This window comes from Tiliqua scincoides, chromosome 1, assembly GCF_035046505.1.
Source record: "Tiliqua scincoides isolate rTilSci1 chromosome 1, rTilSci1.hap2, whole genome shotgun sequence".
NCBI lineage: Eukaryota > Metazoa > Chordata > Lepidosauria > Squamata > Scincidae > Tiliqua > Tiliqua scincoides.
Genome location: NC_089821.1, coordinates 245,126,207 through 245,151,064, shown reverse-complemented (window position 1 = coordinate 245,151,064; position 24,858 = coordinate 245,126,207). Strand labels below are relative to the sequence as shown.

The 24,858-nt window shown below is 41.9% G+C and overlaps 1 protein-coding gene across 1 annotated transcript in view; it reads right to left on the bottom strand.

Annotated features, from left to right (window-relative positions):
• Positions 1-4,447: 4,447 nt before the first annotated feature.
• The window catches only part of PLB1 (phospholipase B1), a 126,315-nt gene continuing 105,904 nt past the window's right edge, over positions 4,448-24,858 (bottom strand). The window contains exons 49-56 of the mRNA XM_066623236.1: positions 20,065-20,145; positions 17,577-17,642; positions 15,783-15,877; positions 14,600-14,681; positions 12,595-12,699; positions 10,440-10,535; positions 7,201-7,275; positions 4,448-5,475 (exon numbers count right to left, since the gene is read on the bottom strand). Coding sequence (XP_066479333.1) covers positions 5,254-5,475; positions 7,201-7,275; positions 10,440-10,535; positions 12,595-12,699; positions 14,600-14,681; positions 15,783-15,877; positions 17,577-17,642; positions 20,065-20,145 — 822 coding nt within the window. The 3' untranslated portion in view covers positions 4,448-5,253. The remainder of the gene's footprint in view (positions 5,476-7,200; positions 7,276-10,439; positions 10,536-12,594; positions 12,700-14,599; positions 14,682-15,782; positions 15,878-17,576; positions 17,643-20,064; positions 20,146-24,858) is intronic.

The following is a 24,858-nucleotide window of genomic DNA, read 5'->3' as shown; positions in this document are numbered from 1 at the left end:
ACCAAACTATATGGGCAGAGCCAAACACATGAGAAAAGTCTATATTGGAGGTGGGCAAACACTGGCCTGGGGGCCATTTGTGGCCCTCGGGGTCCCCCAACCTGGCCCACAGGGAGCCTCTAGTTTCCAATGGGCCTCTGGCCCATCGGAGACCGATGGAGTCCACATTGGCCATGACTGCTGGTTGTGACCGCCAGATGCAAGCTGCAGGCCAAGTCAGGTTCTCTTGTGTATTATAAACAAGCTTAGTAAATTCATTCATTCGTATAAGTTCTATCTCTAAACTATTCATTTATGTCAATTTGAAAATTTATTCAAATTTGAAATGTAAATTAATTTTTTTTTCCAGGCCCCCGACACATGCCAGAGAGATGATGTGGCCCTCCTGCTAAAATGTTTGCCCACCTCTGGCCTATATGATTACCCCTGTGCACACAGTTCAGTCATTTAGATTTTCTTCCAGTCGTATGGGATTCATTTAGACAAACAGCACCTCTATGGCTTGGAGGACTGTTAAAGAACACCTCAATCACAGTTTGAACTTCTGGTATGAACCTGAAAGCTGTCATTGACTATTAACACTCTCGATATGAGCAACTGCAGTCCACGGGCAGGTTGTGCCTGAGGTGTGGAAACTTCATTGCCCCTTGCAGCAGTCAAGGTTAAAGGATCCTAAATCTCTTTGTCACTCAGCACAAGCTGCATCAATGGGTTGCATTTGCCCCTCAGTGGGCTGGCATCACTTGAATGCAAAGTAAAAGCCAAGTACATCTCATATTAGCAGTTAGAGCGGCAACCATTTCAGTGTAATACCAGAAGTTCCCATTTGAACTGGGACTGTAGCCCTTTGGCTATTCAGTGCAGAAAGTGCTAGTTCTCTAGGAAGTGGAGAAGAACTCTAATATCATAATGTCATTGAGAGCCCATTCCTATGCATGTCTATTCAGAAGTAAGTCCCATTCCCGTCAGTGGGGCTTACTGCATAAGAACAGCCTCACTGGATCAGGCCAAGTGCCCATCTAGTTCAGCTTCCTGTAGCTCACAGTGGCCCATCAAGTGCCTCAGGGAGCACACAAAACAACAAGAGACCTGCATCCTGGTGCCATCCTTTGCATCTGACATGCTGCCAGGTAAATGCGGATAGGATTGTAGTCTTAATGGGGTAAAAGTAGGGCATACACTTGTACATCAACGGTCTTTGAGTGAGGCATGCCCTCACAAATAATTCCTTTCCTGCAGCAGAACTTCATGCCATTTTCTTTTGCATAGGGGAGCACAGTCTCAGTAAGACAGTATTGAGTCCACAACAGGTAGAAAGGTTCATTGTGAACCTTAACCTGCCACTGAGTCATACTACAGTCTTTGGCATGGTCCCTTGCTTGGCATGCAAGCCATGTTACCCCATGGGTGCAATAAAGAATAAGAATTAATTCTGTGGGAGATTGAGAAATGTAATGGAAATGTCAACAACATTTGCAAAGTGTTGTTGAGCTCCTCTAACAAAGGCTGGATAGAAGGGCAAAGTGTTATTATATTGTTAATTGTTGAATGTAAACAAGAGGCAGCCTAAGGAATGTGGCTCAGCTACACAGCCTAATTGCCAGGCTGACTCATTTCATTATTTTGTAAGAATGATTACTGCCAGTGACACAGAGGGATGGCTTTGAACTCTTGGGGAAAGCAGCTGCCTTGCCATAGCAGGAAGAGCAGCAGTAATTCAGCTTGTGGCATGGGAAGACTGACCATTAACTAGATCTTACAAGAGCCTTGAAGGACCACTGGAGGACAGCCTTCTGGTGCTACCTGACTGGAAAGCTGATTTTGTTCCCTGAGGAAAGTGGTATTAGCAACCCTTATGATCCACAGATGCTGAAATGCTATGTGCACTTGCCTAGGAGTAAGACATACTGAAGTCAGTGGGCTGTGCATCTCAGTAACCATGCATAGGATTGCACTGTACATTGCCTGGTCTGCTGGCCCACACTGAACCAGAAAATGAATATAGTAAGCGAGCTGTTTTTAAGGCATGCCATTTGAGGGCAGCTTGGAAATTAAAGGCCTGTGCTTTTGTGCTAAGTCTACCAGTGAGAAAGAATTTAATAAGCCTACCAGAATGACACTCTCTTGATCACTTGTCAGGACTGGAGGTTCAAAGCCAGAAAATTTGGTCTTTGTTGTTAGTGCTCATGCATATACTATCCTAGTTTGCACATGTACATGGAAGGCATCACATGAGTTGGCTGACTGCATTTGTAGCTTAGTGTGGATATCTATGCTGTGATTGAAAACCAGGTGCGCAGGCATCTGGAGGTGACTGGTGCCCTTTGGTAAGACGTGTATGAGGGCCAAAGTACATATTAGATCTGTTGTTAGCATTGAAGGCTTTTAACTTTTCTTTTAAAAACAGTGTCAAGAACTGCCCCTCTGTGGATTGGGACCACAAGGAAGGCATTTTAATCCTGCTGTTGCCACGGTCCCAATGTAGATCAGCTTCCTCCCTTCTATGAAAAAAACCTTGGCAAATGGCAGCCAGAGAGTGAGGGAAGGTGGAAGACCCTGGTCTGGACCAGGACCATAGCAGGTTGGGGAGAGGGCTGAAGTTCCCTCCCCACCTAGTCCCTATTGTAGGAGGACCAATCCTGTTGCTGTTTTTAAGATTTAAAAAACCCATCAGCACAAATGAGGCTTATCATAACATTTACTTTGGCCCAAAAATATCCCAGCTAGCCTCAAAACTGAATTCTAATCGCTTTCCTTCATTGGAGGAAATATATTTTACCTTATCACAGGCTGCTTCTTGGCCAGCACAGGATTTAGATAGAATTCCACAAGCAGGATTGGATCAAGGCACAAGATACCAGATTTCACAGTCTGCAGACAAGGCTCTGCATTCCATTCACCAAGGAGGCGCATACTTTCAGCGGCTTTTCTGAAGTCCTTTGCTTATAAAGTATTCCCTTGGAGGGAATGAACTCTGCACATGCTTATAGTCAACTAGCAGCCCTAAAAGACACAAAGGAACTGTTTCTGAAAAGGAGTCACTAAATGTTTTTGCTTTTAATGGAGGCCTTTTTAAAAAGACTGTAAACCTAGTTCCTTTTGAGAGTGCCATTGATTTGCTTATTTTGTTACTTCAGGTGAACTTTAGGTTCACCAGTTCAAGTGATGCATGAAGGGGGACACAGCAGAGCCATCATAGGTATGTTGAATGCTCATATGCAGGAAAAGCCATTGGTTACTGTTGTTCTGCAACTGCCTGTCACATAGCCATGGTGTATTCTAGCCTTGCTCCTGCCTAGAGGCTGCTACTCTTTGAAGTTCCTAGCAGGAGCTTCCTAAGTCAGTTCTCTGTATTAGGAAGAGGGAGGCTGCAATCCTATGCATGCTGAACTGAGAGTAAGCTTCTGTGAACACAGTGGAGTTTCTTCTGAGTATCCAGAATTGTGCTGCATAAATGGATTTTGAGAGATCATTTGGAAAAAGACATTTTCCCTCCTGTTCTTGTAAATGATTTGGATGAGTCCACTTGCATAATTAGAGCCCTTTTTCCATACAGAAAGGTAGAACAGACAATCTTAAGAACTGTGTTTTTAAACTGGGAGCAGGCTTTACCACACTGAATAGCAGTTCTTATCTTTGCTTTCAGCTTGTCAGACCAGCTATGCCACAAGACACTCCTAAACACACACACCCTCCAAATCCAAGCCCAAAGATTACATTGATTTGTTATGTTTGTATTCTGTCCTTTCTCCAAAGAGCTGATCACATTTAGGCCTGTAGGATAGAGTGTGCTGGAGATATTGAGTTGCCAAAGACTACAAAGTGAGCTCTGCACACCCAAACCCAACACTCAGCACTCTAGCTTCCTGTATACGTGGCAATGCTCTGCTCCATAAGGAAGATGGTCCTTAGACAAATACTAGTATCAGAAGTATCATGATGCATTTGCATCCACAGCTTATATGTTCCTTTTGCTGGATTCTGATGTGCTTACACAGTTTACAGCACACGTTCCCCTTCTCATTTACCCTTCCCTAGGTTCCACATCCAGTGTCTGTTTCCTTCTGTTTCACTGTCTGTCTGGTTAATGTTGCTTCAGGGTCAGTGAGGTTTATTCAACTCCTAGCACTGCCCTCCTACATAATTGTTAATATACAGCTTGGAAGAAATCAACCAATCCAGGTTTAGCAGCTTTGTAATGACAAGTCAAATATTAAAGCCACAACTTGGGCATGTGCTGATGTTTTCTGATTGCTTTAACATGTGCTGAACTCCGCACATATCCACTGTAAGCATTCTCAACATGCTGAATGGGCACATGAATTGCTTATCCTTCTAAATGAGTGCAAACTCTCATCTTCCCGGAAGAAAGTTCTCCTCAAAGTTCCCTGTGAGAATCTTAACCTCAGAGATACTATCTATGTTTATACAAATAAGCGGACAGAAGTTGGCTTTTTGAAGAGTGTTTATTTAGCTCAGCCTCCAGCCAGATTGGCAACCCTGAACAGAATGTTTAATTCCTTATTCTTAACACTGCAGTGATTGTGTTTATTAAGGTCTCCCCCTTAATTCCAGGGACTGAAGTTACCTTTCCTCCTTTGTCATGTCTAACTGCTGCTGAGGAAAAGGTCAGCATTCATAAAGGGGGTTTTCAGGTTTAGAAAACAGATAGGGGTGCCCTCAACTAGGCCAGAAACATGAATATTGGCTCAGTCCAAAACATGCTATCATGGGGGTTCCATATAGCTGGGGCACAACCACACAATCCATTTTGCAACAAATTAGATGTGATAACTAGGCAACCACTTGTATCCCAATGTTAGTATAGTGTTGATCTTCAGGCACACTGATAGATTTGTTACTACTTATTTAGACCAGGATTAAGAAAACCTAACTTTGTAAATGAATCTTACCTGGGGGTGCAATGCGCTTGATCATTTAATCACTATATGGAATCATTTTGAGTCTAGGCATTTCTATTACATTAACAAATAAAGTTACAATCAGGGACTCCTGATACATTTGGAATATCCTTGAATTTGCCACATAGGGCCCCTTTATATTGCATATTTGAACCAAGGACCTGTTATCAGTTATCAGGATGCCTGGGCTGATGTCTCTTGTTCCACATTCAGATGGAAAAATTTGGTTTAAAAATAGTCTGTAGAAAGCTGCAGCTAAGCTCCCAAACCGCTCTCCTCATGTCACTGGAGGACCTTGCTGTGTTTAGGACTGCTTGGTACAGCTGCACATTTAAAATGCTGTTGATTTCTCTTCAGTACGCATGTCTCCTGCCCATGGGTGTTTGCGCACTTTTTGAATCTTCCAAATCCAAACAATCAGGGATCCCGCCAAGATTCCAACTGCTGCTGCCACAATCACTACCCAGTAAGGCACCACATCTCTACTGCTCTCTGCCCCCATTCCTGAACTCTGTCCTTCATTGTTTCTTGCTGTGAAAAAATAGGGATGTTCCTGGAGAAGAAAGAGAATGTTTATCTAAAACTTACAGCTAGAAGTATTTAACTTGTATACCAGCCACTCACTCTTAATGATGTGGAAGTCCCATCTACCCTCTATTACAGAAACAATAAAATGTTTTCCATATGGTAAAATAGAAAGTTTCACTGGCAGCAACTTTCATAAAACTTGATGAAATAAAATCGTTTTTTTTTCCAAGCAGAAAAAGAGTTTGGTGACTAAATCCACGTTAAGATACCTGGATTTTCCTACCAAACCTACTTTTATTGATTATTATTTTATTTATAACAGGATAGCTTAGCGGTAGGGCATATGTTCTGCTTTCAGAACATACCAACCTCATCTCTGGTTGCTCCTTTAGCAGGTGAGGAGGTAGGCTTCAGCAGGGCCATAAAGTACTACCCTGCTCCCAGGGCAGTGATATCACATCATGTGACATTTTGGGGGGGAAAAAAGGCTACAAAGAGCCAGTTGGGTTGATAGCTGACAACAATGTTCCTAATTTAATGGGCAGTTAGTCACAATCTGTAAGAACAGGTGAGCACTAAGTTCTAGTACCTGAGGAAAACTATAGCTTCTGAGGAAGCTCATCAAAGCTGTGGGTGAAATGTAAGCCATTCAGTTTTAGTTTTCTAGTTTCTTTAGACTCCAGTTTTAATCATTGCTTTTAGTATTTTATTTTAGTTGTAGCCTTAATCCTAATTTAGTTCTAAACACTGATTTTAGTTCTTAGATTCTTAGCTTTAGTTTTTATGGTTTAGTTTTAGATTAAATTTTAGCCTTTGGTTTTAGGCTAGTTTTGGTTTTAGGGTTAGTTTTTAGTTCTTCAGTTTTAGGTTGAGTTTTAGCTTTTAGTTCTCAGCCTTCAGTTTTTAACTTAGGTTAAAAAAAGCCATTAGCTTCTTTTCCTCCTCCATTGCATCACTCCTCTTCTTAAAACATATTCCTGCAATGGTTTTCCTTCCTCCTACATCCTGCCTAGGATCTATCATTTTTAGCTCAGTCAGTGGTGTCACTAGGGGGGTACAGGGGGTGCAGACTGCACTGGGTGACATGCAAAGGGGGTGACATGCAAAGGGGGGTGATATTACTACTGACCAAAATAGTTGAAATTGTGTTTTCTAGGAATAATACCATCTGTACCAATTTATGTGTAATTTACAGCTGAATGTTCATTTATATCATCACATCCATCACCCAGGTCATTGCTCTGCCCACTGCATAGGAGGAGGTCCATCAGGGGGTTTACATGCTGGCCTCTTGCACCAGGTGACACAAACCCTAGTGATGCCACTGAACTCAGTTAAATATTCATGTAGTTGCATTTGTTTTCCCACATGCTTGGAACTCTCATTTCCTCCTGTCCAGATGCAAAAGAGAGACATGCTGCTGGGGAAAAAAGGGATAGGTGCTGAGATGAGGTGAACTGAGCCCCATGGAGTTCATGTGTGTCATTTGGAATGTACTGATCACCTACATGCAACTAACAGTAGAGCAACAGACAAGGAGTGGGGCTGTATGCCAAGAAACTAAAGCGAGTGGGATGGGGAGTCAACTTTCACATATTGTTTTGAATAACTAGCTGGATCTCTGGTTGAAGGTCTCCTTTAAAATCAAAATCTCTTTCCTGGTGTAAAATCCTGACTGCACTGAACTTAGGAGCAGAATTCCATAGATAACAGTGACACTGCTAAATTTCTGCAGGCCTTTTTTACTTACTGAGGTTGGGCACTTGAGTTTTGATCTGTTATATGTGAAGTTATGGTAGGTCTGCTTGTGTCCAACTGGCTCCAGCTGAAAGAAAAAGGGAAAAAGAGCTGACGACTGAAACTTAATTCTGTAACTTCCATATAACTTGATATGTTATAATACACTATCAGATTGCTTTTAGAAAATACATAGCACTACACTGCAGCACTTTAGAATGATACCTACTGTATTATTATAGTACTCTGCATACTACTGTGTGCCCTTTTACAGGCACAGAAGAAATTAAGTAACCTTTCAAAGTTCACAAAAGCAGTCTGAAAAAGCAAGAACTGGCATTCACATTTTACAAGGTGGCACTTCCATAAAAACTACCTATTACAGCATTTATGGAACTTGTGTAAAGTGGCAAATGAACAGAGCAGAGTATGTTGGAGAGACAGACTACATGTACATTAACACAGTCCACCTTTACTTGGAAGTAAATCCCACTCATTTCAATGGGATCTATTTCCAAGTAAGCGTGCATGGGACTGCAGTGTTAGTCCTAAGTTTCCAGAGCTACCCAGAAAAACAGGAAAGAGCTGGCTGCTGTCCAGAAGGTGATTCAGCATCATGCTTCTTTGGAGCACAAGCTATGCAGAATGGGCTGTCCCTCCTCCAGAACAGGGTTGCAGTGTAAATGAGGAATGAGATTAACTTTGCCAGCTGGCTATGTTGCCAGTTTTATTAGCCCTTATTAGGATGCAATTCTAGCTGCCTGAGTGGAACCCCTGACAGAGAAGCAGCAGTCAGGCATGTGGGGAATGTATGTACCAAGAACTGTCATCAGAGTGCCTCCACCCCACTCACAATGTAGGTTTATGTTATTTTTTCTCTCCTATACATTTGGAGGCTATTTGCTTAATTGGTTCAGCGTCTTGGGAAAGAACAATTCTGGCACACTTCCATCAGGGTATGATGACCTAGATTTCAGCTTGGGTGGGGCTGTGGTACCATGAGAAGTTTTATTCTTTCTACCCCATGTGCAGTGGGGTGGCCATATTCTAGCAGGAGAAAAAGAGGACAGCACCAGTTTCATGTCAAAATGTCCAAAGACGGTAACTTCAGAAAGTGTTGAAGAAAATGGGTGGGTTTTTTTGTTTGATTATTTTTTTCAGCATCTTGTGAGGTTCACCTCTTTGATGCTTCCCTTGGAGCCCTTTCTTGCAATTTCTTCAGGTCTCCAAATGTGCCCTGGCCTGACCAAACAAGCAGCCTCAGGCTGCAGGCAATAGACTGCAAAAGTCATCCTTGCATGCAGTATGAATGCAAATAGTGGGTTGTTTTTTTTTTATTTAAACACAGCCCAGTTTCAAATGTTTCTAATCTTTCATCCATGTCTTGCTTTTGAGAAAGCAATAGTGCTGTTGACTCCATTTTACAGATAAAGAGCTGAAGCAGAAAATACTTGAGACTTGTCTTCCTCACTTTCATCGTATCCTGCATTCCCATTTTATAGATGATGGCAGATGAAGGCTGAAGAGCAGTCACTTGCCCAAGGCAATGCAATTAGAACTTACCCGAGGAGGAACCTGAACCCAGGTTTCTGCTGAACACTTGGTTTCTGTCATGATCTGCTGCTTTATTGTTGGATCATACCAGTTCTTATCTTTCTTTGGACCACTAAGAAACAAGGTAGGCCAGCATTCAGCCTGCATATTTGGCTCAGAGGAGCTCTGCACAGACAGACTCTTCCCAAGGGGGACGACGCGGTACACTGACAGAACAGCTTAAAAATCCTGGGAAGGCCAGAAAAGTGGCTGGCTAGAGCAGCTGAGAATGCACAGCTTTGGCATCCTCCCTCTGCAGGGCTCTGGCAAGAATTCCCTTGAGAGAGTCTATCATTGCCTGGCCCAGAAAAACCTCAGGAGAGAAGGCAGAAGAAGAAAAACTCCCTCTGCTCTCCTTCCTTTACTCCAGCAGTGAAGGTACCCTCACAGTCCAGGGAAGGACTGTTTAAATTCCTCCAGTAAATCAGGAAAGATAACAACACAACTGTGAACTCTGAAACATACAGGGATCAGCACAGTTTTTCTGACCCAGGCACAGAACCATATAACGTGCAGCTCTGCCGACTACAAAACAGCTCTAGGCCCAGGGACTGTGGATACGGTATTTTTGTTTTTGGATTTAATAAAAAGAAACCCTTTCTGGCAACAAGACTCCGAAAGCAAACAACACAGCTTCCAATTATACACTTGTTTACAGTGACATCAGCACTGGTTTCTTTTATGAAAAGATACACTGCCTTTCAGGTGTTAATGAAGGTAGTTTGCAAAGGTAAAAATAAAACTTTACAAAATCAAAAATAAGACTGACCATGATTACATTAGAAAGTATGCAAAAATCTTTGCCAACCACAGTTATCTGGGAGACAATTTAGGGTTAGTCATCCCCCCCCTCCATGTGGCAGAGAAACAGCCACTGTTGCAAAAGTACCCCAAGTACAGCAGTGGAAGTCAGTGGAACTGCAGTGGGAGGGTAGGAAGTTCTCTTTTAAGGGTAGGATGGCCTTAAAAGAGAAGGGGGCATCCCTGAAGCAGGAAAGGGAGGTTATGCTTCCTTATGTTGGGTGTGTCCCTGGGCTGAGAACTGTGTTCCTTGTTTGTCACTAGGGAACAGAATCCCTCAAAGAAGGAAGCAAGACAAAGTTGGGCTGAAGATGCAGTTGCTGCCACCTGTTAAGGAGCTGAGGAGGGTATAGGCTGTTGCTGCCATCTACTGTGGAGGCCATCATCTGCTGCACTCATCTGTATGGAGGAATTTCTGTTTGGCAGTGCTCTGAAATAATATTGCCCAGTTGAATACTGGCTGCTTCAGTGCTGCCTTGATGGCTGGACTCTCTTGGATCCCTTGCCAGAAGGATTGCCTTTCATGATAACATCACTGAGTATATCTGTGATGTATAAGTGGCAGCATGTGTTAAATGCTATAGGACCCAACCCCTACGGCTGCTGTATGCATAACAAGTTCCTTACGGGCTTTATGTGAGCCAAATTTCTGACCTCAAACCTTATTTTGCATAGCAGGGCTCAGCCCTGGACCTGTGAAATAACATAATTATAATAAGCAAGCAGTTCTGAGCATGTGCAGAGTGATTTCCATTATCACTAAGTAACCATACCCAGTCCCCACATACAAAGTTACAGTGCAGTACTTCTAATCAAAATGTCTATCGGGTAAACTGCAGCTCCGATAACCATTCTTACCATATTATTCCAGAGTGCCATGGCCATCTCCGCATAGCCTTTCTCAGAGAAATGAAAGCAATCCACAGCAAAGTAACTCAGGTCTGGTTTCCCATCCTGTGATTTAACATAAAATGTAATTATTTATCCTTAAAAGATCTTTTATTCCTTATTAGCAAGGCTCTGGTATTTCTCATCCATTTTTCTCTGGTCCCAAGCCAGTCAATCCTGTCTCCCAAGAGCAACTGCATGATTATCCTGTATGAAATCAGCTCCTACAGCAACCCTTGGTTAGGTTAAGCTGTTTTGCTTACTGTGTAAACATCCACTTAGTCAAAGATCACCAGAGATGATGTTGCAGCCTTTTTAAAACTTTAAATGCTTGTTAGAATGAGAAGACAGTGTAAGCTACAGTCTTTTCCGACCGTTATTTATGACAAATTTACTTTTCATAAAAGCAGCAATAAGAAATATCAATGGAATTTCTTGTCTCCAGGTCCTTTCAATGCATTGACGTCCCATTCTAGCAACCTAATGAGGACACAGTGACTTTGATTCACAACGATTCACAAGCCCACAGAGGCTTCATTCATTTCAGGTGATGATTTCTTAGCTGCATGGCCTCTATCTGTAGTAGTTCTGCATGGGCACTGTGGTTTACAGAGTTCCAGCAGGAAAGCAGGGAGTCTTTCACTAAGAATCTGAATCACTATGAATCATAGTAAAACTTTGTTGGGGAGAAAAGTCAGAGAGGTTCAAGGGTGAATTCAAACACATACGTTCATTGTTTGTTGATTAAAGAACAAAGGGAAGGAAGGCACCACTGAAGACAATGAAAATACTTCAAAAGTTGATGGGCCAATTTATAAAGCCCAGTGCATTTCAAGTAACACCCTCAGGAACAGCTGAACCAGTTTCTTCAGTGGAACCACTTAAACAGGTAATAATTTGAGGCAGGGTCTTTTTGGTGGTGATGCCATATCTTTGCCACTCTCTCTCATGGGAGATATACCAGGTTCCCTGTGTTGTTCCTAAAGGCTTCTTGTTTTGTCAAGGCATTTGGAGAACAAGTGATATTTTGCTCTATGAAGCCTGAATATGCTTCTATGTATTTTTAAATGCTTACATTTTATTTTACAAATTTACATCCTGCTTTATCTCCCTCATGGGCATTCAAAGCGGCAACGTTTTTATAATCATAAGCAACCTTAGGCTTATTTTATGGGGAATGGCATGGTAGACATTTTTTCAAATAAAAACTGAAAACAAGAAACAATCAGCCTTGCATATTAATAAACAGTATTGTATAAAGTAATCTTTGATCCCTACCTAATAAAACTGGTTCTTTTAACTGAAAAGCATCTGTAAACATTTAAGCATAATGAGATAAATTAAGCATTAAATAAATATTTTATTTAAAAACAGAGATATATGACCAAAAAAGATGCATGTTCTGGAGCACATTTGAGTAGGAGTGGGGCTAAACCTGCCCCCGTTTCTCAGAGCAGGTTTTCCTCTGCTCTAACCATGTTACCGATTGTAATCCATTTCCTCGAACAAAATGGGAGCCACTAACAACTGAATCCATTTGTATCTACCTAACTCTTTTCCTTCACCTATATCAGGAGTGTCAAACTCGTTTCATACTGAAGGCCGAATGGCATTCATGATGCCTGCTAAGGGCCGGAAGTGATGTCATTAGGCAGGAAGTGATGTTATTAAACAGGTCAAAACCAAAAATAAGCACTTTTTCTCACTTAGGAACTCATTAGCTGCAAATGACAGAAGAGAAAATACACAAATCTTGATCATATTTCAAGATATTGGAGAGCCCTATTTTCAAGTGGGCTGCCCTTTCAGCAGTAACACCTCAGCACTGTTCAGCAGCTGAGAGCCTGAGGGCTGGATAAAAAGTTTCTGTGGGCCACATCCGGCCTCCGGGCCTTATGTTTGACACCCTGACCTACATAATCCTGCACTCCTATTTTTATTTCTGCTACAGTGTGCAAGGAAACGGTAGTCTGGAAACTGACTATTCTATCTGTTTTGCAGTATCCCTTGCACACTAGACAGCACGCATTATGTTAATGTTGAAATAATCCTCACCCTGGACATTTTACTAACTAAAATTTTTGCACACTACTTTGAAGAATGTAGTCAACGAACAGTGACTTACACTGTCCAGCGGCATGAAGGTATTCCGGAAAAATGGCTGCACAACAATGGCAAAATCTTTCCGATCGGCATAACGGCCACTGTTGATCATCATTGTGCTTCTATCCTGTTTGGGATTGGGAAGTGTTTATTTTATTTATTTATAGTGTTTTTATCCTGCCTTTCTCCCACACCAAGGGAACTCAAGGCAGCTAACAATATGAAATAAAAACAATACAATATATATTAGAAATAATTAAAACAAACTCCCAGGATTAGAACAATTAAAATATAAATCATATAAAAATATAAATAATGAAAAGCACCAACTCCCAGTATCATTTAAAAGCCTTCATGAATAAGAAGGTCTTGAAGCCCCGCTGAAAGGTCTCCAGAGACGGAGCTGTTCTTAATTCCAGGAGAAGGGAATACAGACAAAGTCAACTTCAATGTTTAGAAATGAAAAGCAAACCAAGGGTGTGCCAGCAAAGGCCCCCGTCTCTACTTTTCTCTCCTGTTAGCAAGTACTAATTCATACCAGATGGACCCTAGTGACATGGGCAAGGGAGAAGGAGAAGTAAAAATGGCAAGTCCTGCTCAACCACATTCATAGGTATCATGGGAGGACTACCTTAGTTTAAGACCTTTATGTGTAATAAAAATAATACCTGTGTTACCAACTTTCATTTGGCCAATGCAAGGATAAAGGAGATGTTGCCTCACTAGAGCCATGCAGCTCGTACAGCAAAGTGACACATTTCACTTATTGTGATTTCCCAAATATAATGTAAATACATACATGATGAAGAGCAAATAATGATAACAAGAGCACAAAAATGGGTCAAAATACCTCAACTGAAATGTGAAATGTAACAGTTGATTTTTGTGACAGATGAGGCAATGTAACCAACATCAGCCAAAACCAGAAATTAAGTACTTTCATTATGATGACCAGCACAAATTAAAACATATTGACATCTATGCAAGAGATGCAGAGGTCTAGGAATCAATAAGGAGGGAAGTTTTATGTTACCTGCTTCTTATTCCAACACCACCACCACCCTTCAATAGGCCTCAAGGATATCTATTTTCTCAGGCATTTTCTAACTGCTTAGATTTTAAAGACTGGGTTCAAGTATAATGCAAGAACCAAGCTGAAGAATGGGTTGTGTTACGTCTGAATCTTAGTCTGCTCACAAATCACAGTTGGTTTGGGAACAATAAACCAGAGCCAGAAACCATGGTTTGAAGCAGTTTGCAAATGACATTTAATGCTAACTGCTGTTTTCAACTTTTCCAGATCATTGACAAGTTACTGTTAGAGTCATTACTTTTCCTCAGATGCTGCTGTGCCAAGGAAAAAGAGCTGAACTTATAAGTTTAGTCCTGAGCAATGGGAAACAAAAGATGGGGGAGCACTAAACCATGCTTTGCCTGTTGAAGTTCAAATTATGGTGTGGATTTGAACACAAGTCATTGTTTTATTTTCTGTCTGATTCAAGCCTATGTCTCTCTTCCTCCACTGTCTTTCCTCAACCCTTCTTCCTTCTCTTTTCTCATGTGCCTGTAGACTATGCCAGAAGTTGGCATTTTGACACAGTTCATTTTAGGTCATATATTGTACAGCACCTTATTTTGTGGCTCTTACGAAAAAAAAGGATCAGTAGTGCTTCAAGGGTGGAGTAGATATTGGTTCGCTCTGGGTTCCAGCAATAAAGGGGTGCCCACATCACGTGTTTATCTCTCTGGGTGCTGGCTGGAGAATTCCTTCCTGTTGGGAGCTCTGGAGCTCAAAGGTGAGTCCAGGCTACCCATCAAATATTGGGTAGACCTGGCCTTACCCAGGGTATCTCAGATTGGAGGCCAAGTCTATCCTTCACTTTGAATGACTAGTAGCTCTGGCCTCTACTATGAGATTTGGATGCAGAAGCCAGGTCTAACTGTGGCTTTCAGAAGGCTGAGGGTGGAACAATGGGAGCAGTGTCAAATACACTAGGTATGCCACTAACAAGGATGATGGTGGTCACCTGAAAATCTCTGTTAATCCTTTTCATTTCTTGAAGTTCAGGAGAGTTTTCTTGTGGATTCAGAAAGCAGGGGCAAAGGTTCCTGAAAGATAGCAATGATTCAATATCTGTCCAAGATAGAAGGTACTGCTCTGGTAACATAGGTTTCAAATACATCATTATGCAGTACTTTACTTTTATTCTAAGCTGTGCCCCAATATCAGTGTTGCTGCTTGGGCACCAATGGTGGAATCACCATTGGATTGGTGGAGTTCCACCATTGGGTGGAATTACCCATAGCTCCATCCATGCCTTGGGTGTGGTGGTAGTCTTGTTTTCTTTTTAAAGTAGTATTGTATTGGCAACCTTCAGTCTCGAAAGACATAGTCTTTTTAAAGTAGATCTGTGCTTTTTTCATTGTCTAATACTGGGTGCAGAGAAATGTGTTTGGGCCTAAGGCCCCATAGACTTTTCAGCATCTATCTTCCATATAACTGCATTAGACTGGGACTTTATTAGGCGCCTACCGCTGTGGTTGTGTGGACAGGAGTCTCACTCAGGCATGTTCTAGGTCCATTGCTGTCCAACAGGATTTTTGTCAGGCTTGCTGGTCTAAAAATATAATTCTGATTTTGGATATGTGAAGTCCTAAGTTCAAAGTTCAGGTAAACCCTGCCAAAGTGGGTGAACTGGCTGAACCTTACATTTTTTATTTCTATATAATTTTACCTATGTCTAACCCCTGAAAGTGACAACATGGAGAAGGCCCCTGCACTTTAATGTAGTGGAAGGAGATAAGCTTATGACAATCCAGTTTTACATATAGGTGATATCCCAGTCAGACTCCGGGTTTCTGTGTTTCTCAGATCTGTTATTATGCAGAGACCCTGCATCACTCAGTCTTCGGATATAACATTCTAGTCTTATTAATATTGGAACAGAAAACAGGGAGCCCAGAGCTACTCTAGCTTAAATGGCTGAAACTGTAATGTAAATCAGTGAAGGCTGCTCCCATGAGTAGAAGAAAAACTGAACCCAATACCCTTGTTATAATTAACGCATCTGCTGCCTAACTGCTTCCAGGTTCAATAACATCTGATGTGGCACAGGTTTTTAAGCCCTTTGCAGTTGCTTTATGAATAATGAAGATCTACACTAGATCTAAAAATAGCATTCAATAAAGATCATTATGCGATCCACTCACATCCCAGAAAGAACACATCCGGATGCTTCCCTTTCTATCCGACGCAGTTCAATGAGTTCCATTATCTCCACCACATTGATAAAGGCCCGAGGGAGCTGTCAGGATTATAACCAGGTATATTCATGCACAGACCACAAGTCAGTTGAATAACAATACAGAGAGGTTATGCACAGATCTACACTGAGAGTACTGGTCTTCATGCAATAGGCAGGGAAATGTGGAGAGAGTAGTGCAACAAACCAGTGTATTTTCCTGGTGCTATATATATTCATATATATATATATATATATATATATATATATATATATATATATATATATATATATATATATATATATATATATTCATACATAACTGTATATATATTCATACATAACACTACACATAGCCCCAAACTACAGGCTGATGCTATGAGTTGGCTAGGATGCATATCTAGCTAGATGTAATGGTCTGTGATTGTTAATAGTCAGTGAATAAATACTTATCACACGCCCCAACCACGAAGTTTAACCACAGATTTTCATAACCAGGCCAATAGCCACAAACAGAGCTATCCAGCCACCTCACTACATTTAATATTTGACCTCTATAAGTGTGTTGGTATTCATTGTCGTAGCCATTCATAACTGAAGCACCTATTGCCCAGGGAAGTGAGAGGGAGCAACTACTGTACTTCGGCTACTTCTACCACCACTCAATCCCTTGCCTTCTCCACATTTGAAATGCAGATTACACGAAGTGGTGCCAGGTTGTCCACACTTTGCTGAGAACCATCCAAACCATACTGGGTCACTGATTGATATATACTCGGGAAGAAGAGGAAGAATCAGTGCCTGGTGCAAAGGCAGGAAATTAAGGTCCTTTTCTCTGTTTCAGCTATTGGCATAACTTTGGAGAAATTGACTAATCAGCCTCCCTCCCTCCTGCTAGATCAATTCCACACACTAAGGCAGTGATTTTCAACCTTTTTCATCTCACGGCACACTGACAAGGCACTAAAACTGTCAAGGCACACCATCAGTTTTTTGACAACTGACAAGGTACACCACACTGACACACCACACCCCCCACCCAGTGGCCCTATTAACAAATGATCCTCCCCCAAACTTCCGTGGCACACCTGCAGACCATCCATGGCACACCAGTGTGCCATGGCACAGTGGTTGAAAATGGCTTCACTAAGGGTAGAGCTCTCCCTCAGAAATTGACCTGTTATCCCAGATACCAATCAATAGAAGGGATTGTGTTGATCAAAGCTGTATTTGTCTGTTTGCTTGCTTGCTTCTCTGGAGTTGTGCACTTCTGTGCATGTTAGCTGTGAAAGGTCTGAAGCTGCAGAGACTGCACCCTTTTTCCTTGCAACCACTTTGCTATAGACTGGCCACTCCTCCCCTTTCCTTAACAGAAATATTCACAAGGCAGCATAAAGGAGAAACTAATGAGGAAGGACTCCTTTGTAGAGCCACGAATAGTAGACGGAGCAGCCATCCATAGTTTAGGACAGAAGCCTTTTTCCCCTGCTGCAGATATCTTTACAGTACTAGCTTAATATTGTCCAAGATTAAGAAAACCCTGTAGTGCTGTTGCTTTTCCCATATTAGAAGAACCTTACCACTTGCCTGGTCATTAGCTGTCAAGGTCAATGAATTACTTTTCCAGTGTGACTGCACCAATGCCAGCTATCTGAAAGCAGGACTTGAATGAAACATGATCGTGGAAACTCCATGAGGGGCGACAAATATATAAGTGTGGTTGCCAAGAACTCAGCCTTCTAGAGTGTCTTAAAAATGTTACCTCTTTGTAAAGGATATCAAGCGTGTCCTGGATGTGTTTAACATATTTTTCCACTGAATAGAGCTCCTGCAAAAAAAAGAGGCATAGTGTTAGCCATTTTTAGCACTACATGAAAGGCTGGAGGTGACAACACTAAACCCTCCATCCCCAAATCCATTGAATAGTCTTTGACTTGCAGGAGATCTATGTTCCTTATACTATCAAACCTTGATATTTGGAGAAGAAATTGCATTTGACTGACTTTGCTAGCACACATGATGTCTGCATGCAATCTTACACATTCAGCTGTATTTAAAAATAGACACAGATGGCCTAATACCTGAAAATTAGCAGATGTACTTGGATCGAAGCGGATTTGGAACCTTTACTAGAGAAGACTCAGTAAAGAAGCTTTACTAGAGAAGACTTTTCTTTACTAGATAAGACTTTACTAGACTTTACTAGAGAAGACTTGGGCAAGGATGTAGCAGAAATTTGCCACTGTTTTTCATGTTAAAGAGCTGGATGAATGTGATTGCAGGAGTGGCACAATATGATTACCTGGACTCTAAGAGAAAACATGTTTAGAAGGGTCACAAGGTTATCCAGGCCTAATACGGGAGGGGGGGGAGTGCTACTGATCCCGGAAGTATAAATAGGTAAACTGCCACCATCTCAATTTGGAATGAGTGTCTGGTTTTTTCAAGCCTTTTCAGAAAACCTTTCCTTAAAGTTCTCTGATAGCTCGAAAAAACCAAGCCCATTCAGGAGGTCTATATTGGTTCAGGATATCCCAGGTTGCTGCAACAAACCTATTATGTCATATTAGTTGCATGAGAGACACAGCTAATTGAATAGTTTAATGTAATATATTCATCTTTGATTAAATGCCAATACTTTTGCCTTGGTTCATGCCACTGCATGGTCACTACCCCTGTGGTCACTGCAAGTATTGTTGCCATACAGGCAGATATATTTTGTCAACCCTAAACAATCCTGGATTCTGATTACATTCTTGGATTTCACAACCTGAAATTCTGATAATGTCATTTACGTTATGAGATGACCTTGTGGTTTCTTGCATGTGGGCAAAAACAAAATCAGATTAATCAAGACAAGGACTAGAGAACATCCTAGGCTGCAATCTTATGCACACCTTCCTGAGAGTAAGCCCCACTGAAGAAAATCGGACCTACTTCTGAGTAGATAATCATAGGATTGTGCCCTTAGCCACTAAGTAGACACCAGTGCAGAGGCCCCTTTAGTCAAACATTTGTTAGGACATAAACATATTACTGAGGATTTCTCCTTATGGACTCTAACTAGTCAAGGCCCACAGGGACAAGATTTCACTTACTGATGTAAGCCCTAGTGGATTTTGAGGGTATGCTTCATAGCAATTCAGATGCTAGATATTGAAGAAGGATTTAGACTTACAATCTTCAGCATAACAACAAAATTCCTTTCAATTAACCCAGAAGTAGGGCCTTTGGTTAATCTTTCCCTTCATGTAGAGCATCCTCCAGGCACAGTCTGAGAGAAAATTTTAACAGGAAGGTACCTCATTCGCTTTTGGGTGTAAGATAATTCATTTGCAAGTATTGCTATATGTTTTACTTGCTGGACACTGAGTTTTATAATATCAGATTTGTTTAAACCATTAACTTTTGTGAGTACTTTTATTTGCAAATTAAGCATGGCCTTTCCCAGTTTGAAGAGACACGGCCAACAGTCTGAGGCAAAGAGGCAAAGAAGGAAGGCCCATAGCCAGGGAGACAGACCAGGGACAGACTGCACTTGCTCCCGGTGTGGAAGGGATTGTCACTCCCGGATTGGCCTTTTCAGCCACACTAGACGCTGTTCCAGAACCACCATTCAGAACGCGATACCATAGTCTTTCGAGACTGAAGGTTGCCAACAACACAAAATACTTACTTCATACATGTTCTATGTAAGTTTTTTACTTTAATTTTTTTTAATGTTGATTAGGTTTGGTTCTTTATGAGCATTTTATAGAACTCTTATTTTGTGTATGATAGATATGGCTTCTAACGAGCCATAAAACTTGAACTGATTAGGACCTTCCAGTAAATGACTCCTGCACCTTCAGAGTTTTGCTCTGGTTTGTTTTTTTAGAGTACTACTGCCCCTTTATTTTCTACCCAGTCTTTTCTACCATTGGTTTTCCCCATCTTTCCTAAACTTACCTTGCTGCATGGGGGAGTGGTATGGAAGGCTGGGGAGAGGGCCCATCTTTAAAGTTCCTACTATGTTCCAGCAATAAAATGGATACTTCAAGCACACCTGGAAGCTTTCATGGAATGGAATGGAATGGAATGGAATGGTGAGATCAGTGGTTTTACTTCTACTAATTCCAGATTTAAGGGACTGAACTGTAGTTGAATAACAGCTCAAGAATACTCATTTCAAATTGACTAAATACAACATCAAAATAAACTTTACTGTTTCTAAACGAAAACAGCTGTAATTCCTACATTTAGGTATATACCTTGTTTAAGCAATATTGACACAGGTCATTGCCTCCAATGAAAATGGTGATCAATTTCCAGTCTTCTTTGTAGTTGATGTCCTAGTGAAATACAAAGAAATGGACCACAATATTATAGCAATTCAGAGATGCTTGAAGGAGGCAAGAGAGTAATGAGTAATATAGCCAAGTGGGCTTCAGTCAGGGTTATAGTAATTTCTGCTCTCTGGAGCACAGGCATTGTTTATACTTTGAACTGTTATAGGTCCGGGAAAGGGGGGAGGAGTGATCAGTTACAGTCTTCTGGTAGATCTCTGCATTGCAACAGATCAGCAAGAGTTTTTAATTGTGCAGTAATTTAATGCTATTAAGAAAAACAGAAAGTTTTCTGCTATGGCTGGTCTTGTGCAAATCGTTCATCTGTCAGCATTGGTGTTCTTCGGGTTTAAATATGATATTGATGACCTTTGGACAGATCCTTGTGCAACTCTGTTGGTCAGTTTGAAAATTTTGTGTTAGAAACTGCACAGAAAGTAGATCCCCAAGCCTGGATTCTGCCTGCTCCTGTTATAGGCAGCACCTGGGCTTGTAGCATGTCAGGCAGAAGAACCTGCATACTCAAGTCATCTCCACAGAAAAAAATCTCTTTGAGAGGAAACTCATAAGCCCGTGTCTCCCACGTCACACATAACAACTGCAATTACACGCTGGCCTAAAATGCTATCCTGCTTTTGCCGTCTTGGTGACAGCTTTTTCAAGGGCATGAATGCAATAAAGTATTATTAATATTTTTATTCTGTTGGTAACAAACAAGTTCACGAAGCAGTTTAAGTAGCAAAAATAAGTAAATAAGTGGTTTCCTGACCCCAAAAAGGCTCAGAAACAGAATTAATACCCTGCCAAGAGGCATTTTTCAAGTGGTGATCCTCATATTTAGCTGGGGGAGGATAACTATTCCTATTCCCATCAGCACAGAGTCTTTTCTAGTGGCTGCTTCATGGTGTTCTTCTGCATCTGTTTAGACCAGGGGTGTCCAAAGTTTGTGGCAGGAGGGTCACATCATCTCTCTGATACTGTGTCGGGGGCCGAGGGGGAAAAAAGAATTAATTTACATTTAAAATTTGAATAAATTTACATAAGTTTACATAAATGACTATATTAAAGATGAACTTATATGAATGAATGAAGGTCTTGCAATAGCTCAAGGCCTATAAAAGGCCTTGCACAAAGCAAGGCTGGCTTTTCCTTTGCTGCTGCTACTGCAACACAGACGTGAAACAACAAGCAGTGGAGGGAGCCCTCATCCCACAGCTAACGAGAGAGGTCAAACAGTCACCCTCATGCTGAGAGCAGTTGCGTCGGGCCAGTGTGGGCTCCATCAAATCTCTGGAGGGCCAGAGGTTCATTGGAGATTGGGGGCTCCCTGAGGGCCACATTAAGAGGCTTCGAGGGCAGCAAGTGGCCCCAGGGCCGGGGTTTGGGTACCCCTGGTTTAGACTGTGAGCCTTTTTGGGACAGAGAGTCATTTGTTTATTTACGGCCAAATCCTATGGGAACCTAATGCCACTAGAACAAAAGGCAGCTGCTTGCCCCAGTAAATGTGAACCGGAGTGGGAGGGAGGTGGGAGAGGGCCAAATGGGGTGTTGGTGAGGGTGGGGTAGAGGGCAGATCAGGACCAGGAAGGAGGTGGCATCTGTGGCAGTGGTGCATGCTGATTCCCTAACCCTCTTCCTGACCTTGATCCCCTGACCCGGGTCCACACAGACTTGCTCCAGCTATAAAGAAGGCACAGGTTTGAGTAGACCTGATGGCCTGACATGGGCTTACCCTGTGGCAAGGGAAGAAAATGTTCCCTTACCCTGAGAAGGCCTCCAGATGCCGCAATTTCCCCATGGGATATAGCGGGTGCCACACTGCTGCTGCTGCTCCATCACCACATGGGGAGTTGCATTGAATTGGGCTGTTATTTTGCTGTATGCACTCTGTTGAAAAGCAGTTTAACTTCATCATCAGTAATAATAATGATAATAACAATGATATACTGGAACATCTGTAAAAGTACAAGCTACATGAAGCCAAAAACTGGTGGGACCACAAAACTGAAAAAGTCATTGAAAATGAAGATGCCAAAATATTATGGAATTTCCACCTACAGACAGAAACATCTATCACACAATACACCAGACCTAACTGTAGTCTAGAACAGGGGTGTCCAAAGTGTTTGGCAGGAGGACCACATCATCTCTCTGACACTGTGTTGAGGGCCAGGTAAAAAAAATAATTAATTTACATTTAAAATTTGAATAAATTTACATAAGTTTACATAAATGAATATATTAAAGATGAACTTATATGAATGAATGAAGGTCTTGCAATAGCTCAAGGCCTATAAAAGGCCTGGCACAAAGCAAGACCAACCTTTCCTTCACTGCCACTGCTGCATCACAGATGTGAAACAGCAAGCAGTGGAGGGAGCCCTCATCCCACAGCTCATGCGAGAGGTCAAGCAGTCACCCTCACGCTGAGAGCAGTTGCGTCTGGCCAGTGCGGACTCCAACAAATCTCCGGAGGGCCAGAGGCTCATTGGAGACTGGGGGCTCTCCAAGGGCCGCATTGGGAGTCCTCGAGGGCCACAAGTGGCCCCAGGGCCGGGGTTTGGGCATCCCTGGTCTAGAAGAAAGAGAATCAAGTCAAAACCATCGATATAGTAGTACCAGGTGACAGCAGAATAGAAGAAAAAGAACTGGAAAACAACAACAAAATACAAAGATCTACAAATAGAAACTGAAAGACTGTGGCAGAAGACCAAAGTGCTTCCAGTTGTGATTGGTGCCCTCAGTGATATTCCAAAACACCTTGAAGAGCACCTGAACAGCATGGAGGCTACACAAATTACAATCCAACAACTACAAAAGCTTTACTGGGAACAGCTTTACTGGGAACAGCTTACATCTTGCGATGATATTTATAATAGCAAAACAGGATAAAAGTCAGGCATCCCACGTCCTTGGGAAGGACTCGATGTCTAGGTACAACAAACCATTTAATAACAGCTACCTGACTGCATGAAAATAGTAATAATAATAATAATAATAATAATAATAATAATAATAATAATAATAATAATAATAATAATAATAATAATAAATTTTTTCCAGCTAACAACCACGAGATAAAGTACTCAGCAGGGGTGAATAGGGATAGTTGCTCTCCTTCTGCTAATCACAAGAGGAATACCACTTTTAAAGGTGCCTCTTTGCTCAGTAAATATAAATGAAGTAACCTTGAATCATACAAGAAATGGTGTATTTTGGAATGTCTGCACTGAAAATAAATGAGGTGAGATCCAAATTCTTCAGCCTGTGAATCAGTCTGACTCCTGGAGGCAGTGCATACAGAATGAGACATAACAAAAGCCGGGGTTTATTTTTCTTTGGCAATGCAAAGGGCTCTCATTTGAAGACAGAAACTGACAGCTGCACTGTAGCAGGTCCTGTTACATGGTAGGCTTCAGTTCCAAATGGATTTTGAAGGTGAGGTTAAAAAGCAAGAAGCATCACTCCCTTTGAACTTGTACAGAAGTAAAGCAGAGGAGGCAGACAGAATTCCTGGAACATGCCCTAGTCCATAAACAACTGGAGAATTCCTACCAGATGTATATTTCCAAGAATGTTGAAAAGAAAGTGGATGCCCAGGCGGGTGGACATTTGGATAAGAGAAGTTGTCCTAAGATAGGTGACTTAGCTGTGCTTAGCTGAGTCTAGCAGCTGCTAAACCTACGTCATTGCCAGCCAACAATAGGGGCTGCAACTCAGTGGAAAACATTCTGTAACTTGCAGTACAAAGAAAGGAATGGATGGTGGCTATTTTTAGAATCCTGAGTTTACATAACAAGCTGTGGGTGAATCTGTCCTAAAGAAACCAAAGGCCTGGGAATCACTCAGGGGGCTGGATTCTTGTCTCATTAACAGGATTTGTTTGCCTGGCCCTTGACTTCAGTTCAGGTTTACTTCAAAGGGGTGCCTGGGGTGTCTGACATCATTCCTCTCCGTTTCATAAGGTCAGGATAACAGGCTCCTAAACCCAAGAGCTATTCTGACTTTTGCTCAAATGTCAGTGTTTCCACTCAGCTGCTCTCTGAGAGACGAAAATGGATTATCCTTTTCTGCTTCTCCTCACTCTATCAAAGATGACTAATACAAAAAGAGGTGCAAAAGAGAGTGACTAAGATGATTACTGAGCTGGGGCACCTTCCTTATGAGGAAAGGCTACAGCGTTTGGGCCTCTTCAACCTAGAAAAGAGGCGCATGAGGGGGGGCATGATTGAGACATACAAAATTATGCAGGGGATGGACAGAGTGGATAGGGAGATGCTCTTTACACTCTCACAAAACACCAGAACCAGGGGACATCCACTAAAATTGAGTGTTGGGAGAGTTAGAACAGACAAAAGAAAATATTTCTTTACTCAGCGCATGGTTGGTCTGTGGAACTCCTTGCCACAGGATGTGGTGATGGCGTCTGGCCTGGAAGCGTTTAAAAGGGGATTGGACAAGTTTCTGGAGGAAAAATCCATTATGCACATGGTGCATATGTGCAACCTCCTGATTTCAGAAATGGGCTATGTCAGATGCAAGGGAGGGTACCAGGATGCAGGTCTCTTGTTATCTGGTGTGCTCCCTGGGGCATTTGGTGGGCCTCTGTGAGATACAGGAAGCTGGATTAGATGGGCCTATGGCCAGATCCAGTGGGGCTGTTCTTATGTAAAAAAGGGACAGCAAGGTCGGCTCTCGGAACCTGTTACAAGATCCTTG